This window comes from Phocoena phocoena, chromosome 15 (genome assembly GCF_963924675.1).
Source record: "Phocoena phocoena chromosome 15, mPhoPho1.1, whole genome shotgun sequence".
NCBI lineage: Eukaryota > Metazoa > Chordata > Mammalia > Artiodactyla > Phocoenidae > Phocoena > Phocoena phocoena.
Genome location: NC_089233.1, coordinates 78,053,220 through 78,073,719, shown reverse-complemented (window position 1 = coordinate 78,073,719; position 20,500 = coordinate 78,053,220). Strand labels below are relative to the sequence as shown.

The 20,500-nt window shown below is 42.8% G+C and overlaps 1 protein-coding gene across 2 annotated transcripts in view; it reads left to right on the top strand.

Annotated features, from left to right (window-relative positions):
* The window catches only part of ZFP64 (ZFP64 zinc finger protein), a 78,199-nt gene extending 72,892 nt beyond the window's left edge, over positions 1-5,307 (top strand). For both annotated transcript variants that reach the window (XM_065892117.1, XM_065892119.1), the window contains 2 exons: positions 1,262-1,513; positions 4,598-5,307. In XM_065892117.1, coding sequence (XP_065748189.1) covers positions 1,262-1,513; positions 4,598-5,307 — 962 coding nt within the window. The remainder of the gene's footprint in view (positions 1-1,261; positions 1,514-4,597) is intronic.
* Positions 5,308-20,500: the final 15,193 nt, after the last annotated feature.

Here is a 20,500-nt window from a genome sequence, read left to right as displayed (position 1 = left end):
GCATCGGCAGGCAGACTGTCAACGACTGCGCCACCAGGGAAGCCCTGTATCCCTTTTTTTTTTTTATGATTGGCTGTCTTCGGTGGTTTGGAAGCAGGACTTTCCATTTCATTACTTAAAGCCCACATCTTATCCACTTACCTTTTTGTTGTTCTGACGTACATGGTTCAAGTGTGATACCCTGCGTCATCTGTCAACTGGCTTTATTTTTTCTTCCCATGGAATGCTAGTTCAAGTACAGGATATAATTTCTGTGGAACTTTGCAGATACTGTTCCCATCTTGCTACCACCCAGTGTTGTCTGAGGAGTTGTGTGCTCATCTGGGCTTTTTTTTTTTTTTTTTTTTCTGAAAGCTTTAAGATCTCATCATTCCTAGGCTTCTGACACTGTACCACCATGACTCTAGGTAAGCCATCTTAAGACACATGTCTGGGGAATTCCCTGGAGGTACAGTGGTTAGGATGTGACACTTTCACTGCTGAGGGCCCGGGTTTGATCCCTGGTTGGGGAGCTAAGATCCCGCAAGCTGGGTGGTGTGGCCAAAAAAATTTTTTTAATTAAAAAAAAAAAAAATCCATGTCTGTTTTTAGTGTTGAAATAATTATTTTCTCTAACTTCAGGTTCTTGAGTTAGGCATGTCTTTCTGTTCTGGCTTTCCCCAAGCATTTGGTTATTGGGTAGACTTTTATTTGGATATGATCAGTCTGGAGTGGTTATGTGGCGGCAATGTTCTGGGCTTGGGGTTCTCTGCTCTCCGGGGTACCTCTAGGTACTTGGGGCCTTTAACATTGTTTCTCCAGCCTAAGCGTGCTCACTTCCTAACAGCCTGGGAGGTAGATACCATTGCTGCTTGTGGTTTAGTACAAGCAAGGGAAGGGTCAACCTGACCATTCTCCCTGTGTTTTATCAACTAGTGAGCCAGAAAGCTGTTCTAATACCCTTCCACCTGCCCGCTCTGATCTTGAGTACTTCTATGACCACTCTCGTTTTCCCAAACAAGGTTTGGCCTATGATTTTCTCTCAGTCTGATATTATCTCTGTTCCTCAGGAGCCTTCAAACGTTCTGAGCCATGAGTGAATAGCACACCTACTTGTTGCCCAGTGTGCTAATCTAGACCTCAGCGTCTTCCTATCTCTGGGCATTTGGTGAGAAGGAAGCAGCAGACCCCTATGCTCAGGCTACCACCTTGGTCACATCTCTCTGCAGTCATCTTGGTAGAGAAAACCCTTAAAACCTTGACTTTTCTTATGTGTTTGAAGGAGACAAACCCCACAAGTGTGAGTTCTGTGACAAGTGCTTCAGCCGGAAGGACAACCTGACTATGCACATGCGGTGCCACACCAGCGTGAAGCCCCACAAGTGTCACCTGTGTGACTACGCTGCCGTGGACAGCAGCAGCCTCAAGAAGCACCTGCGGATACATTCCGACGAGCGGCCGTACAAGTGCCAGCTCTGCCCCTACGCCAGCCGCAACTCCAGCCAGCTCACCGTACACCTCCGGTCCCACACAGGTACGTCCCACGCCTCGAAACCTCGGTGCCTCCCTTGTTCTCTAATTCCTTAGCGTTCATTTAGTTAAAGCACAAGCAACTTAAATGACTTCAGGGTGTAAGTAAAGAAGTTTGGAACTTCTCTGTTGATGGTGAAGTTTGTGGTTTCTTCTACCGGGACAACAGCTTTCAGTAAAACATGGAAGTCTGACATCTGGGTTCTCTAACTTGACTACGTAGAATACCACTGGGGATGATAATCCAATTCAGCAGTCAGGAAGCAAAGGATGTATCTCAATAAAAGTCTGATGTATAAACTAGGTGTTTCTGTCATTTAACGTAAACTCTGATTGCGTGGCTTAATTCAGAAACGTGTAGCAAAATCACCTGAATGTAACTGCAAGTCACAAACTTCTAGATCTAGAAGTTAGGCTTTGCAGAAAAGCTTTTCCTTCCCTTCTTTGTGAGACCCTGTTGAAATAAAAAGATAGAACCAACCCACCCCACATGGCACAGAAAAATGGGCATTGGGAGGCTCATAAGGAGAGTCGTAAAATGAGAATTTCCAGTGAATTCATGGAAAATGGCAAGCAGACAGGCATATACTGACATCTAAAATTGAGTAAAGAGCACTGTGTCCCAGCAGACAAATGGGAGGTAGCTATAGTGTTGGGAGCCAATCTTTCCAGCCAATTTCTGTCTGCGTTGAGCGTTCTGGACTTGGAACTGGTATGTAGGCTGCAAAGGCCAGAGTTCAGAGGAGAAGCTGAAGCCTATTAGCAAAATGGTCTAAACTATCCAGTAACAGGTAAAACCCATGACACCTATGTCTAATCCTTAAACCAGTCTACTCTTCCTAACTGTAAAATGTCAACTATGGATTATCTCATCATCTGCAGAAAATGAGTGGTATGAAATGTGCCAAATCTAACAAATAACAAATTCTGGAGATAACAGAGTACTTGGGTAACTTACAAGAATTTTTCAGTTTTCTTTGGTATCTACCCACCGGCAGAATTGTTGCATCCAAGAAGAGTTTTATGAGCAAAGGTAGTCAGAAAAAAGAGGTATGAATTGAAACTAGGGTTGCTGGCTATAAAGTTAAACTTCCCAGAGACCAGGAAAAAAGTTGGAGAACTAATGATAAGAAGATAGAAGTCTGGTTTCTGACTAGGTCTAGGAAGAAAAGAGAAGTGAGAAAATCAAATGAGAAAAATTTTTCAATTCTCGGGGGCCATGAGAGATGAAAGGGCTTACAAGATGCCACACAGGACAAAGGGAATGGCTGGAGAGATCCATACCTAGAAAGACTTTTCAGTAATATTGGCTTCTCGGAGATAGTGGAACAGTGCCCACAAAATTAAGAAATGATTTGGTATGTAGACTTCTATACCCAGCCAAACTATCTCAAGTGTGAACGTAGACTAGACAACAATGCACAAGGACTTGAGACTTCACTCACAGCCACCAAGCTAGTGGAAGTTACTGGAAGATAAACTCTAGCAAAACAAGGGAGGAAACAAAATTTGGCATGAGATATTTGATATGTGAAGATCTGAATGAAGCTGACTGGGGTTGTAATAAAGGGAAATATCAGGATGATACTTATATGGAAAGTTAAGAGGAAATTCAGCAAATCAGAAACTCAAAATCCCTAAGAAATTCCATGTAAAATGTTACATAATTAAGAGACTGGATGGCTTTTGAGATGATGGTGAGATTCTTTTTTCGCTCAATGCACAAGCCAAGAAGCAGGATAAAATGTGACCCCCAAGTGAGCATGTAAGAAAAGAGAATCAAGGGAAGGGCAAGATAGGGGTATGGGATTAAGAGATACAGACTACTATGTATAAAATAAGCAACAAGGATGTACTGTCCAGCATGAGGAAATATAGCCATTATTTTGTAGTAACTTTAAATGGAGTATAATCTATAAAAATATTGAATCACTATGTTGTATACTTGACCCTAAGATAATATTGTAAATCAAAATACTTCAATGTAAAAAGAGAATCGAGGTGAACTTGATACTAGCCACACGATCAACTGGCCCAGGTGGAAGTGGACGTTTATCCACTATAAGGAAGTGGACGTAATCCCAGTGCAGAATTTGGCTCAGATGAACGTCACATACCCAGTCATAATATACATTACCTGTGGTTTGTGTCTAAAGTTTAAAGCAACTAGTTAAAGCATGGGAATTAAGTCAGAATGCAAACCGAACTTAAATGTAAAAATAAAGCTATTTCTCAAGCAGGGAGAAGGTAGTGTGACAAAGAGAAAGGAATCCTTAAACCTCTCAAGCTGATGGACTAAAAGTTGAAGCTGTTACTCATTTTAGAAAGTAAGGCTAGAAGAGTCAAAATCACAACCAACAATGCAGGAGAAGTTTGGGGAAAGGATGGTTATGGAGGATAAGTAAGAATCTCATCTTTTCATACAGTCAGCTGACAATGATATTTAAAGTAACAACCTCCAAAAGAACTAAACCCTTAGCAGTGCCTCCAGGGAGTGCAGAGGAGGCTATGGCATTTCATGATTTGTCTTCTCCTGCTGCCATATTCATGAGTTAATTTTATAAATAAAATTCATTCTGCCATTGTGAAACTACAAAACTTTAATAATACAAGCCAGTTAACTGATGTAAAAATACAGGTCAAACACTAAAGTGAGCACATTTATAAGTCTTAACTTGATTTGGAACAGTTGTGTGTAACATAAACCACACCTCTTCCTTCCCTGTCCAAATTTGGGATGTCAAGTTAAGTGAGTTTAGATGTGAAACGGAAGTGTCATGAAGAGTGTGGACTTGGATGCCATGATGCCTGGATTCAAATCCCTGCTGTTTGGCCATGGTCAAATAACTTGACCTCTCTGAGCCTCCATTACCCCATCTATTAAAATGGGGGTAGTAGTACCCACACGTGGGATTGTCGTGAGGATTAAGCGAGTTAATATACGTGGTAAGTGGTGGTGTTACGAGGTGACAAGTCATTGGAGTTCAAAGACCCAGCTACCTCTCTGCGGCCAGGTGTTCTGAGGTGTGTTTGGGGGGAGTTCTGTGTTGCCTGCCTGCTCTAATGGAAACACACCTTCCGTTGCTAGGGGACACCCCCTTCCAGTGCTGGCTCTGTAGCGCCAAGTTCAAAATCAGCTCGGACTTGAAAAGGCACATGATCGTGCACTCGGGGGAGAAGCCTTTCAAGTGCGAGTTCTGTGACGTCCGCTGTACCATGAAGGCGAACCTCAAGTCGCACATCCGCATTAAGCACACCTTCAAGTGCCTGCACTGCGCCTTCCAGGGCCGGGACCGGGCCGACCTCCTGGAGCACAGCCGGCTCCACCAGGCCGACCACCCCGAGAAGTGCCCCGAGTGCAGCTACTCCTGTTCCAGCGCCGCCGCCCTGCGCGTGCACAGCCGGGTCCACTGCAAGGACCGCCCCTTCAAGTGCGACTTCTGCAGCTTCGACACCAAGCGGCCCAGCAGCCTGGCCAAGCACATCGACAAGGTGCACAGGGACGAGGCCAAAACAGAGAACCGGGCCCCGCCGGGCAGGGAGGGGCCCCGAGAGAGCGGTGGGCAGCACGTGGCCCAGATAGTGACCCAGCGGGCCTTCCGCTGCGAGACCTGCGGCGCCTCCTTTGTCAGGGGCGACTCTCTGCGGTGCCACAAGAAGCAGCACAGTGACCACAGTGAGAACAAGAGCTCGGGCTTGGTCACCTTCCCGCCCGAGAGCAGTGCCTCGGGGCAGCTGGGCACCCTGGTCTCCGTGGGGCAGCTCGAGACGTCCCTGGAGCCCAGCCAGTGCCTCTAGTTCCGCCGGAGAGGGTGGGCGGCCGTCCGGAATGCCAGACACGTGCCCCTGCCCGGCCCTCTGCACTCAGGCCTTCGAGCCAGACTTGAGTCACCAGCTGAGGGGACACCTGCTCCAGCGAGGCCGTGGCCCCAGTCACCGTGGCCTGAGGGCAGGCAGGCGCCAAGGCAACGCTGTGGAGACCCTCCCCCATCCGTGTCCCTGTCTTCCCTCCAAGAATCGTCTAAGCAGGTTGTCTCGGTTCCAAGGTTGGGGGCGTCCATCGAGCACTGCTCCCTCCAATAGGGATAGTTTCTTCGCAATGGATTCCAGTTCTAAAACCAGTCCATCTCCGATGGTATTATGAAACTAATTAGACCACATGGAAAAACTAATACTACGCTCATCTGTAGAGCGGGAAAGGTGAAGGTGATGGCGGGGTACCTGGAGGGTCTGGGGTGGCCGGAAAAGTTCTATTTCTTAACCTGGGTGGTGGTTTATGAGTATTCGCCTAATACGTTTTTTGTGTGGTTCCTTTTATCTGTTGTCTTATAATAAAAAGGCAAGCTCATCTGTAGAATGGTGTAAGAGGGGCACTCCATTTTTATGGTCTTCCATAGACAGGTTATGGTGTGGGGTTCTGTGGTGCTGCCCCGGCCCCGTAGTAATTTCTCTGTAAATGCACGTAGGAGATCTGTGTCTTAGTGCTGTAGTGAAGCGAAATGCAGTTTGATCTGTAGGTGGCGCCAAAGATCAAGCTGACGCTAGCTCAGCCTGTAATTGTGTGTGTTGTGAAATTCAACCTTGGCCTACTTGGGTTCATAAAAAGAGATGAGGGGCCCAGTGGGTCCTGGGCTTGGTTCTGGGACATATGATGCGTGGGAAAGCCTGAGACTAGTGTCTTCATCACGGTAAGCCCTTGGTGTTTGCTGAACCAACAAACGAGAAACCCCAAACCTCTTGTAAATGGACATTTCACTTGACGGAAACTTAGGAGGCCATGGAATGCCGGTGGATATATAATTTATCCAAAGTTGCTTTGTTCTTTTCTTCAAATACAGTCTTTGTTTAATACAAATTCTTGTGTGCCCTCATCAAGCTAAACATCTGTGCTTTTAAAACATTGAATAGATCCATTGTTTTTGATACACTAGAAACAAGGATGTGAAAACATTTTTTTATAGATTGTATGCAGGGGACTATGTCACTTACAAAATAGAGGTACAGAATTTATTTTAGAAATTTTGTTTGAACAAATCTGATTCCGTTTAAGTCTGACTTCAGGCGAGTTATAACGCACTGTTGGATCTTTTTGTGAGAAGAAAAGATGGAAATGATAGCAGAGAGAATTAATCATTTCTTTGCTCTAGAGCTATTTTTGGTTGTTCAGAAGTGTTTTGTTACTGAATGCTGGTGCATTGTACAGATTCTTTAGTCACCGTTCTGCCGTTTGTCAAAGAGTCTTATCTGTGTTTCTGTTCTAGTAACAGAAGGGCTGTTGACCTTTCAAGTGGGAACCGATAGATCGAAATCGTATAGACGTTGCTTGTACTTCTGGTGTTATAGCTCTTCAGATAAACAGGAAAAATATCAGCCTCTTTAGAAGACATTTTTTCACAGCTGTATGGGCATCAAGGGTCTTGGATCCACGCTGGTATCACCTAGCAAATTTGCTTGCCCAGTAGAGTGGAGGTCAGCAAAAAGTTTGGGATCAGATAATATTTAATATAAATAGTAAATATTTGAGGCATTATGGAGCCATTAGGTCTCCTTTGTGACTAAACTCTCTGCACAAAAGCAGCCAGACTATAAGAAAAAGAACATGTCTGTGTTCCAACAAAACTTTATAAAATGAGGATGAGACTTAAAATATACAGCTAGTCACCAAATAAAGCTGGGAAGCAGCCATAGTAGGTAAGAGGCCGCTGACATGGTTTCTGCACCCAGCTCTGTTTCGCAAGGTCAATATGGATCTGAAAGGGGAAATTGATTAATGAATATGTTTGCAGTTTGACATCACCTGGACCAGGGGTTGGCGAACTTTTTCAGTAAAAGGCCAGATAGTAAATTTGGGGGGCTTTGCTGGCCTTAGTCTCTGTTGAAACTACTCAGCTCTGTTCACCTCTGTGGCACAATCATTCAACTCTGCCATTGTCACCGAAGCAGCCGTACATAACAGGTAAGTGAATGGGTATAGCTGTGTGCCAATAAAACTTTATTTACAAAAAGCAGGCCATGATTTGGAGGGCCATCTTTTGCTGACCCCTGAGCTGGGCTATTGAGTGCAGGCAATGGGGTAATTGATGATGGGTGAAAACACAGGAGAAATACTGAGAATGCCAAGTTTCCTGGGATCCCTTTAAGCAAGCTACAGCTTCATGCAAGAGATAGGCAAGTTCCAGCTTGGGCACTGGGAAAAGCTGCGTCCTCTTGATCCTTAGTCAGTGTAGCTATAAAATCTCCAGTGAAGAGTACAGAAATCAAGATGTTACCCTCATGCTCTCCTCTGATTAAGGTTTCTTGCTGCCTTCTAAACATGGTAGAACATGAATTTTTTGTTTGTCCCTGGGTTTAATTTCTTAAAAAGCATGCGCCTCAATTCCTGTTGCTATGTTGTTGTGAGTCCTTACTCTGAGCCAGACACCGTGCTGAGAACGTGACCTGTGTTAACTCATCTACTTCTCCCCGGTGCCATCCAGAGCTGGAACTAGGGTGAGACAAGGGAGGCATGTGCTTAGGGCACTCCAAACTCAGTAATCACTCGTTTTAAAGCAATATTTTTTTAATTGGCAAACTGTGGCCCACAGGTCAGCTGCTTTGTTTTTGTAAATGAAGTTTTATTAGAAGTTGGCCTGGGAATTAAGGCAGGACCATGCAGGGGCAGACTTGGACCTGTCTTTAAGAGTGTGGTGTTTTTGTTCGTTGCGGATTCTTCTGCGTTACGTTTGGTTTTTAGGAAAATTGCGTTAAAATAGTCACCTTGATCAGTGAGATTTTCGGTGCTACTTTCTATTTGCACCAGAGGGGATTGCCTCAACCACCTCACCCCTGTCTCTGCCTCTTGCTCAGATACGAAGGTGAAGAAACTTCTGTTATTTTGTTAGAGTAATAAGTTGATCTGAGTAAGATGATGACACAACCATCCAAAAGGAGCCTTCTTTTGTTAAAAGGTAACAGGGTTGAGGAGGAAGGAGGTAAGAACAACCCTGCCTCTGGCACTACTGTCTGGCTGACGTCCGGCTAGAGATTTGACCTCAGATTCTCAGTTTGCTCGTCTGTAAAATGGGCCATTTCAGGCATTTGGCTTAATGATAAAGTCGACTGGTTGAAAACACCAAAACAGAAATTGGCTCACCTGTGTGTCTTTTTCTCGTTTATTTTGTTTGGGGCCAGGGCATGGGGACAACCAAGAACTAGTACTGTGACCTTATGACACTGGGCATCGTGGTTTCTATCTTACGTCTCAGCCCCGCCCTGCATCTTCAACACATGGTCCAAGGTGGTGGCAACTTAAGCTCCAGCCAAGATAGGAGGGGGAAGCCATCCTCCCTCTTCTTAGCACTGCTAGAAGGTTGCGCATAAACTTATGCTCACCTCTCCTGGCTACGTGGCTGGTCATATGCTGTGGCTGTGGCAAAGGGTGCTGGGAAATCGTGGCTCTGGAGTAGCCTTGCCGAGTTAAAACCCCACAAGGAGATGCTGAGTCATGAGTATTCTCTGCCCCTGAGCAATAATGCAGGCTCTTGAAGGCTGGAGATGACTTTGCTATGAAACACCTGGCACGGGTCCCGAACACCCCGGGTATTCTGTACGTGAACGTTTCTGTTTTATCAGGGCTTGTTGGGGCACCCTCTGTCTGTTCTTTGTGCATACTGGCCCATGGCATTCTTCCAAGGCTTTCTGTCCCTCTAGTCCGGTGGGTCTCAACTGTGGCTCTGGGCTGCAGTAGCTGGAAAGCTCTGAGGTATTTGGAATCCGTCTCTGTGGGGAAGGGCCTGGGCATCAGTACTTTCTAAAATCCTGCAGGTGATTCTAACGTGCAGCCAGGTGGGAAGAGCTGCTCCAGTGAAGGAGCAGGGCTGTCTTCACGGGTGCTTGCCGTCTGTGCAGTCACGAAGGGCCTCACACTCGGGTGCATGCTCTGCTTTTGCTGTCTTGGAATTCTTAATTTTTGAACAAGGGGTCCTGCATTTGCATTTTGCATCAAGCCCTGCAAATTACGCAGCCAGTCCTGTGAGGAAAGAAAAACATGCCTAAGAAGGGAGCCTGTGTGCATCACTGGTACAGAAAAGGTCTCAACTTTTGAAAACAAGACTCCTGGCTGGGGCTGGCCAGCCAGGGCTCTGGGTGGGAGGAAGAAGCGCCGTGAACCATGAAGTTCAAGCATTTCCCTGCCGGATTCCATTCAAACCTTACAATGAATGACATTTGTATTTGCTGTTACAAGAGAAAGCTAATCTTCAGAAAAGTTAACCTGCTCGGTGCAGCTAACAGAGGAAAGTCAGACCCACGTGTGCTGGACTCCCGTGCCTGTGTGTTATTTGCAGCCTGACTCTCCACTTCGACTAGGGTGTCTTCCACTGGCAGAAGTAGGGGAATCGGGGACGGAGCGATTTGAGTTCTAAGTGTCGAGGCAGGAAAAGGACAAGATCTTTTGCACGAATGGTGAGGTCGATAGTTGGATTGGAAAAAATTTTGAACATGGGTGTTGTTGGATGATCGGAAAATGTCCCTAGGCTGTCTGCCCACATGCTGGGGGCAAGTATTGCTGGAATGACCCATGTTACATTCCCCCAACAGGCAGGTTACAAAATGTTTGAGCAAATTTTGCTTCGATACTGATCGTTGGTGATAACCGCACTTGAACTCCCAGGACTATGAGTGGCCACCTGAGTCTGTGCCCAGCCACTCTCAGGGGCCACGTGGATAGGATCTCGTTCATGCCCCACCTTGAGACGTTTCTGTTTTAATAGAGAAGGGAATGAAGGTAAAGAACCCAAGTCCAGCAGTTGGTCAGGATTAGAACCAGTGTCTGCGTCCTCCAAGTGGAGCTCCTTCTAATACCCAGCACCACCTGCTTGGGAGACCTGCCTTAAGGCCAGTTTTCTTCATTGCTTTTTGAGTCATGGACCCCTTTGTGAGTCCAGTGGAATCTCTGAATCCCTTCTCTGAGTGATGTTTAAAAGAATAAAACAAAATGTATAGGTTTGCCAAGGAAAACAGTTATATTGAAATCGTTATCAAAATATTTCTTGGATTATGGGCATTTTTATTAGCATTATATTAAATGAAGGCTGTAGCAGCAGACCTAGTTAGTAACCATAGTTGACCCTTGAACAATGCAGGGCTTAAGCTTAGTCTAATTTATAGTCGGCCTTTGGCCTTCCATGTCCGCAGTTCCTCCATGTTTGTGGATTCAACCAGCCACGACATGTAGTACTGTAGTATATTTACTTTTGAAAAAAATTAAAAAACCTGCGTGTAAGTGGACCAGTGCAGTTCAAACCTGTGTTGTCCAAGGGTCAGCCATACTCTTAATTTTGAAGGAGAGATGCACATAAATGTTATTTCAAGATAGCTACAGCAACCAGAATGTTATATGAAAATAACTGATTTCTTTTGCTGACTGAATCACTGGTCCTGTTAATGCTTCTGTGGTTTGGTACCTGCATCCCAAACTGACAAATGCTCAATTTCAGTTAGAGGCGAGTGAAATAAGATTCATCTTCTTTCCCATCCAAATCCCTGGACCCTCTAAATTCTATCCATGGTCCCTTTGCTGCTAGGTTAAGACCTCTGATGCTAATGGAATTTCTGGGGTCTGGTTTTCTTGGTAAAATTTGAACTTGCAGTTCTTTTCCATAACTAGATCTAGTAGCACCAGGACTTAAATATTTACCCCTGCCTCCCCTCACCCACCTGCCAAAAGACCTTGCATTAGGAGGGATTCACCGAACAAGGCTCTTTGTAATGCCTACGTACAGCCCTTTTCTGATAAACTGTTCTTAAGATGGCTCAATTCTCACCTGCTAGTTTGAGGGACTTTGGCCTATAGAAAATAGACAGTGTATGTTTGTCAAACAATTCTGAAATTCTCGAGGCATTACACATACTCACGTGCTCTCACACTGCACCACCTATTTCTGGAAAGGTCACAACGGACTGGCTTCAGCCTAAAGCTAAGGGTAGGGTTTTTACCCAAGGCTGAGAGAGTAGCACATGAATAACAGTAGATAATTCTAGTATTCAGTGCAGGGTTATCTGCACTTGTTCATTTTAAGCATCCTGGGAGGGAAATGGTTATTTCAATTGTATTGGTGGTTACTTGTGGACTTGAAACAATCTACCTTCATTACTTTTAGTTTTGATAAATGATCCCTTTATACTTAAGAGAAATTCACGTCCTGTGTGTAATTCTTTCAAAACACATAGACATCTCTAGATTTTGAGAAAAAACTGGACATATTTGCCTCTTATTTAATTGTCCATTTGTCCCTCATTGCAAGGAGACATTTCTAACATCGATATCTGAGGGAATCAATGGTACAGACTTCATTTAGAAATTGTCTTTAAAAGAAAAATCTTTATTCCAGATACTCATTTCTCTCCTGACCCTAGCCCAGTCTCCAGCCCAAAGGCCAGCAAACTTTTCTGTAAAGCTGGTAGGAAATATTTTAGGCTTTGCAGGTCGTACGGTCACTTGAAACTGCTCAACTCTGGCCTCACAGCACAAAAGCAGCTGGAAGTGGTACGTAAAGGAATGTGCGTGTGTTCCCGCAAATCTTTACGGACACCGAAATTGGAATCTCATGTAATTTCACATCACAAAATATTTTTAATTTTCTCAACTGTTTAAAAATCCAAAAATCCTTAGCTCGTGGATTATACAAAAACAGGTGATAGGTTATATGAGAAACACAGGGCAAAGTATACAAGGAATCTCTGTTACTTTTATAACTACATGTGGATCTACAATTATCTCAATAAAAATTTCACTTAGAAAAATAAACTAACAGGTAGTTGGCTAGATTTAGCCCCCAGGCTGTAGTTTACTACCCCTGCCAGTCAGAACAGCTTATTAAAATATGATACATAATTTTAAACTGCTCTCCTATTTCTTGATTGTTTTTGACGTGAATGGAATTTTTTTTTTTTTGGTGGTATGCAGGCCTCTCACTGCTGCGGCCTCTCCCGTTGCGGACCACAGGCTCCGGACGCGACGGCTCAGCGGCCATGGCTCACGGGCCCAGCCGCCCCACGGCACGTGGGATCCTCCCAGACCGGGGCACGAACCCGTGTCCCCTGCATCGGCAGGTGGACTCTCAACCACTGCGCCACCAGGGAAGCCCGGAATGTTTGAATAGGATTTTTTTCTGACGTGTGCTGTCTCCAAATATTGGTTTTATATTACAGTTCAAATACAAAAGCCTTAGCCGTGTAGCTGTTGTAATTAAAGATTCTAGTGTGGCTTAAGTATCTATCTAAGTAATACTAAGCAAATTTACATTTGTCAAATGTTCACTTAACTAAAAAGCTCAGCATATCCTCTCTCTGAAATATGAAAGTCATTTATAAGAAGTCCTCAGTCCTAAAATGTTTTCTTTTAAAATAATAATCTTGACATTTTTTTAAAAAAATCAAGCAATACCAGGGGATGTGCAGTGAAAAGTCTCTCCTTTCACAGCCCCTCATTTTCCCTTTCAACAGGCAGTCACCATTAGCAGTCGGTGTCTATATCTATAAACGTTTTGGTTTAAAATTGGTCATCATGGCTGTCTTTTGGGGTTGGCTCCCCAAAATCATAATGATAGTAGCTGCCAGTGCCAAAGGGTGCGTGAACCTCACAAACGTCTTGACTCCATACAGCAACTCTCCAGAGCAGGTGACGCTGGCCCCATTTTACAGATTGAGCTCTTGAAGGGCAGAGTCATCGGACGCAAGTGGGTCATGGTGTTTGCATGGTTTTGTGGTTTGATGAAACAAAACCCTCCTGTTGCTGAGTGGCTGTTGGTATGGAGGTTGGATGAGACATTGGAAAGATAAGCTACCTTCCGGTATTGAAAGCGTTCAGTTCTTAAGAGCTCACACTATTGTAAAGTGAGTTTGTCTTCTTATTACAAAAGCAACATGTGGTCACTGGAGGAAATGTAGAAAAGCAAAATAAAAATTAACCTGTAGGGGCTTTCCTGGTGGCGCAGTGGTTAAGAATCCACCTGCCAATGCAGGGAACACGGGTTCAAGCCTTGGCCTGGAAAGATCCCACATGCCATGGAGCAGCTAAGCTTGTGCTCCACAACTACTGAGCCTGTGCTCTAGAGCCCACGAGCCACAACTACTGAGCCCGCGTGCCACAACTACTGAAGCCCATGCACCTAGAGCCCATGCTCCGCAACAAGAGAAGCCACTGCAGTGAGAAGCCCGCGCACTGAAAATGAAGAGTAGCCCCTGCTCTCCGCAACTAGAGGAAGCCTGCACACAGCAACGAAGACCCAACACAGCCAAAAATAAGTAAATAAATTATTTATTTTAAAAAAAATTAACCTGTACTTTAGCCATCACAGCATCTTGCCGTTGGGGACACCTCTAACCCAAGGCAGGTAAGGAAGTTTTCCACCGTCAGTGCTATGATGAAAAGCTTTGTGGAGAACTGTCGAATGCATCCTCATTTCCTGAAGATGAGCTTTGAATGTAGCAGGGTAGTTAAGAGCCCAGAGGCTGCATTCGGAGTACCTGGCTGGAATTCTGGCTCTGTCATTTCGTTAGTTGCATGACCTTGGTCATATTAAGACCCTCTGCCTCATTTTTTTAACTCTATAAAATAATCGTAGTACCTACCTCATAGAGTTGTCGTGAAGGTTAAATAAGTTAATCTATGTAAAGAGCTAGAACAGTGCCTGGCATGGGCTAAGCACCAGATTGGACTAGCTAATCATAATTTATATTTTTTAATGAGCAGTTAATATTGCCAACGATTCTCAATTACCCAGGAGTTTCCTTAATCCTCAAATTGGTATGCGTGACTTTGGAATTAATTACATATTTTATGAATTGGATTTACTTTCTTAATAGTAATTTCTGATGCACCTACTTGAATCAGGACAAACCAACACAGACCTTGCCGTTTATCCTCTTCTCTTTGGTCAAGTAAAAAATGCCTGTACTTTGAAAATACATAGACATATTAAGTGAACACAATGGAATAGAAATCGCCTGTTCGTTGTAAACAAAATTTAATTCTACGGCCAGATAGTGGGAAAGAGTATTCTTATGCCTTGCTAGAGGGAGATTTTGAGGGGGACCAATTTGGTGATATCTACCAAAATATTAAAATGTGAGTTCCCTTTGACCCAGCAATTAGTCTTATAGGAATTTCTCCCGTGTAATTAATTCAAGTATGCAATTGAGTATGTTCAAGGATGTTCAGAGCAGTGTTGTCCACAAGAACAGTTAGCAGGATACAACCAGATGTCCATGAGAACAGGGCTGGTCAAATAATGATACAGCCATGCAGTCCTGACCACGCATCACTAAAAAAAAAAATGTGGTTGACCCATGTGTGTTGAGATACAAGTGGTTGGAGGTCAATTATTAAGTAAACTTAAGTTGCAGAGTACTCTGTACAGTTTAATCTCCATTGGTGTTTTTTTTAAAAAAGTTACATACATGAATATTGTCTTAAAGGATATGAAATAACTTTAATGGTGGCCGTCTCTGGCAAGTGAAGCAGGCGTGGGAAAGAGTGGAGAGCTTCTATTGCTTTACTAAAATCTATTCTGTTAGGCTTTTTACAACAAGCAAGTATTACAAATAAAAATAACTTTTAAATTTATCTTAGAGGTTCTCATCCACTTCGCCAGTTTATTCACTTTGATGCCCAGTTCTAAATATAAATGATACATTAAATGTGTAAAGTCCTTTGGAATTTAAACATTCTATGAACATCTCATCTCTTGTGTTTTGCTTCTTCTACACTCTTCCTCCGCACCTATAGCCTCCTACCCACCTTCGGACACTTTTTAACCTCGTTTTCTGGAAAATACTGAAAAGAGTTCTTTAAATGCAGTTTATGAATTGCACAGAAAGTCTTTCAAAATGTGAGCGTGGAAGAATTGATCACCTTCATGGGTTTCTTTGTTATTTTCTGGCATTCTAACTTCAGGATAAAATAGGAATTTACCCAATTAGAGCAGTAGTCATTTCAGCAGCTGACCTTGTTTCTGCCCAAAAAATTCAGTCACAGAGTAGATCTATTCCCTGATTTCATCTGTAACTCACCTTGCACTCCTGTGCTTTCCTTTAACAAAATATTCTCAGAGAACGTGACCACACCTCTGGAGAACAGGGAATATTGTGCTGGGGGCAATACAATGCACTACTGATATTTCACTCCAAAAGAATATATTGATCTTAATGTTTTAATTTAAAACTATTGCAATACAGTCAACCATTTTTATCATATTAAATTCATGCTTAGGGCTTCCCTGGTGGCGCAGTGGTTGAGGGTCCGCCTGCCGATGCAGGGGACACGGGTTCGTGCCCCGGTCCGGGAGGATCCCACATGCCGCAGAGCGGCTGGGCCCGTGAGCCATGGCCGCTGAGCCTGCGTGTCCGGAGCCTCTGCTCCGCAGCGGGAGAGGCCACAATGGTGAGAGGCCTGCGTACCAAAAAAATAATAAATAAATTCATGCTTATAGAAAATTTGGAAAGTACAAAATAATACAGAAGACTACCTGTAATCTAGTCCCAAATCCATAGGCAACAGTTGCTAACATTGTACTCTATTTTCTTAGTCTTTTGTTCTGCTTAGTATGTTTTTACATCATTGTGTAATACATGCTAATGTCTGCAGAATTCGAAATTTTTATTTTCCCCTCTTTGTAACCTAATATGGTATTTCTCCATGTTGTCAAAACTACGTATAAATGCTACTTACCATTACTCCCTTGGTGGACATTTGGGTTTCTTTTCATTTTTTTATTCTTAAAAACAATGCTGCTTTTATCACAATGCATAAAGCTCTTTCCATATATAGCATTATTCAGCTAGATTCCCAGAAATTGAATTACTAGGTCAAAAGTCATGAACAGTTTAAAGGCTCTTGCTAAATGTTACCAAATTGCTTTCCACAAAGGTTGTACCAGTTTACCCTCATCAGCAATGCTGAAAGGCCAAGTTGACTTTCTCCTTCTCCAAAACTGTGTGTTATTTTGTTAAGTACAGTGCTAATTTAGATAAGCTGATTATCATTATCGCATTAGTGGAGGACTTTTTGAAACTCCATCCATGATCGTATTTTTGCATTAGTTAAGTGATGTGTATTAAATTTTAAAATGGCAAAAAATATCACAAGTGTCCTGATGACCAGGTATCAATTTGCAAGTATAAAATCCACCAACCCCTTAATCCAACATTAGAGTAGGCACTGTATAGGCATAAAATCGCTTGAAATTTCACCACTAATAATAATATATATAATATAATAATGTCATTACTTAGCACATAATTAGTGCAGTAACCAGCAAAAAGGAGAATTATTAAAAATCTGGACTGTTTGCCCAGGGATGTTAGGAATTTATACCATGTGCCTTGGTTAGTGTCATCAATATGAAATACCAGTTGTATATAAATCGTAGGACTCAGCAAATGCTGTAACTTCTAATTGGACGATGACGTTCACGATGACCAAAGCTCCCAGCATAATTAGTTTTTGGTGATGAGTCTGCTTGAAAACTGCCAGGCAGGGAACCATTTCCAATGAATTATCTTTCACTGCTGATAGCCTCACAGACTGTTTCTGTTCCTGTATTTAAATGTAAGTCTTGAAAGCTGAACACAGCCGTGATCAAGGAAGGGGATGGGGCGGGCACCACAAAAAAATAAATGCAGAGCTTTGCCTGATTTTCAGTAACTGAGGGCAACCTAAAAATTGGAAATGCTGCAGTTGAAAACCCCATGTCAGAAAATGAATGGGAGCCTTGGGATGGGGTGGGGAGATGGAGGGAAGCAGTTCCTTAAAATTGGACATATTTAAAAGGAAGGAAAAAGAAATGCTTATCTAGTGTCTCCTAAGGGCTACTCCTCGTGCCCTCATTGCTATATCATTTAGTTATTTGGGAAAAGATTCAGGATTGCTGCAAAGTAGCTTAGTTTAAGAATAGCCAAAAATGGGTGATATGAATAATCCTTCAGTGATTAAGGGCTTAAGAGGGCATGAAGATTATATACCATTTGTTGATTTCATTTTTTTAACATCTTTATTGGAGTATAATTGCTTTACAATGGTGTGTTAGTTTCTGCTGTATAACAAAGTGAATCACCTATACATATACGTATGTCCATACATATACGTATGTCCCCATATCTCCTCCCTCTTGCGTCTGCCTCCCACCCCTCTAGGTGGTCACAAAGCACAGAGCTGATCTCCCTGTGCTATGTGGTGGCTTCCCCCTCGCTATGTTGATTTCATTTTTAAAGCAGAAAATCCTGGTACCTCACATTCCTGTTTTTATATCTGTAGAATGGGATTCTGTAAAATCTGACTGAAAAACTGGCACTAAAAGAACAAAATCTTTAATAATATGATCTTACCCCCAAATGCCTGTAATGATGCCATAGCTAACGTGAAGATTACATCACAGATTATATACCATAATACTGTCAGGAGAAAACAGAAAAGTTGACACCTTCAGTTCAGAAATATTTACTGAACACATACTATGTTCCTGGCATTGTGTGAGCCATGGGGAGACACGAGAGAAGGACATCAATATATGATTTTATTCCTTTCAAGTAATTGTATTTCAGCTATTGCTATTATAAAAGTAACACATGATCATCTGAAATAGATGTAAATCTTACATGTAATTTAAAAAGAAAGACGGAGGACAATCCAATAAATGTGGCTGGGGAAATTTACTATCAAGCTAGAAAAAATAGTTAGATTCCCTGCTGTAGTTATAAAAATAAATCCCCCTTGATTAACAAAACCTGAACAAAACTGACAGTTGTGGAAGAAAATACGGAGGAATACATTTTTAGTTTATTCAAAAGACACAAATACCATCAAAGAAAAGAGATTCGACAGCTCCAAATTTAAAACACCGATAATAGTAATAGCAATAAGGCACCAAATAGCAAATTTAAAGGCAAGCAGGATACTTGCCACCTATTTTAGACAAATTATTAACATCCAGCATGCACAAAGATCTCTTTCAAATCACTAAGAAAAAGACAATCCAACAGAGGAGAACATGGCAAGGGCTAAGGACAGAAAGATGGTGGGAGAGGACAAACATGTGGTCAGACCATTTGCAAGGGGCTGACTCAAGAAAATGGACTTGAAAAGGACAGGTGAGCTAGTCTCCAACTGTAAGATCGGCAGACCTTTACAGCTGGTGATACCAAGTGTTGGCAAGAGTGGCTAAAATATAAAATATGGGAGAGGACAAACATGTGGTCAGACCATTTGCAAGGGGCTGACTCAAGAAAATGGACTTGAAAAGGACAGGTGAGCTAGTCTCCAACTGTAAGATCGGCAGACCTTTACAGCTGGTGATACCAAGTGTTGGCAAGAGTGGCTAAAATATAAAATATGGGACTTGAGGGTCCAGTCCTTGTAATATATGACTTGTATGTTGCTGCCTTAAGAAAACACACTGACTTGGATAAAATTGTAAGCCCTCCATGCCTGGTCCTGCCCTCTGCTAATTGTGGAAAGAGTAGAGTACAAAGCAGAGGCCCTGCAGCTGTGGTTAGAAGCCTAGACCCACATCTCAGGCCAGCTCTGCCACTTACTGGCTGAGAGGCTGGGGGCAGTGACCCCCAAATACCTTCAATTCATCCTCATCTAAATGATGGGCACAGGGTTAGTGGGAGGATGAAGTGAGATAAGGCATTTGGCCCCTGGCCCAGATCCTGACACGTAGTAGGTACTCACTTAATGATGGCTATAACTGGAACTTTGTATTGGATCCCCCATAAATTGTATAATACCTGTGACAATAGACTCTGGGACAGGCACAAAATAAATACCAGTTAATTCTAGTGTTTTGCCTCAAATATTCACAAGAGATTCTCATTTTAGATAATAATGAAATTAAGATATACATTTACATATCTTGTATGCAATTCAAGATGTATACATTGGTGTACGTTCATAAATGTGGCCTCCCCTGTTGGAATTTCCCCTCCTCCCTTCTGGAAACTCAGAAGTGAAGTGATGCCCAATACTACAGCTCCTACTGGACATATAAAGTAGATTTTACTGTGTACAAATAAATGGGTGTATAGACAGATTGCTCAGGGATGATTATACAGTCCATCTTATGTATTAGGGCATTTTTACTTGTATCTATATCTTACTTGATAACAATGCAAAGCAGAATGTAACTTTTTTTTCCCTTTTCTTCCTCCCAACACACCTGTTGATCAGCAATCCTGTTCATCATTTCTCCAAACCAGATCTTTTTTTTCCCTGGAGCTTTAAACATTTTTATTTTGAAATAATTTTAGATTTAGACAAGAGTTGCAGAAATAGTGGTTCCCAAAAATACCCTTCACTGAACTTCCCCAAATGTTAACATCTTACATGAGCACAGTACAACTGTGGAAAGGAGGAGAATAACCTTGCTACGATACTGCCGCCTGATCTCGGACCTTATTCAAAATCTGCCAGTTGTCCCACTCAGGTTCATTTTCTGGTCCACGATCCCGTTCTGCATCCCACGTTCATTTAGTTGTCCTCTAACAGATCCTCAGTCTTCCTTTGTCTTTCATGACCTTGACACATTTAAAGAGTACTGACCGGTGTTGTGTAGAATGTTCCTTAATTGGAAATTCTTTGATGTTTCCCACGATTAGGTAGCAGTTATGCAACTCTTTTTTTCAGGAATGCCACCCGTGGCTTTTTTCAGTGCATCATATCAGGACTTACCTGAAGTCAATATGTCTCATTAATGATGATGTTAACCGTGGTCACTTGGTGAAGGTGGTGTCCATAGGGTTTCTTCATTCTGAAGTTACTCTTCTTCTCTGTCCTTAATGAGAACCCTGGGCGGGAGATTCTTTGAGACTATGCAAATATTCCATTTCTCATCATTCTTTTGCTCATTAACTTTAGCATCCGTCCACCGTTCTTGGCTGTAACAGTTATCCCTGTGGTGTTTGCTAAATGGTGATTTTCAAATTCTGTCATTCCTTTCACATTTGTTAATTG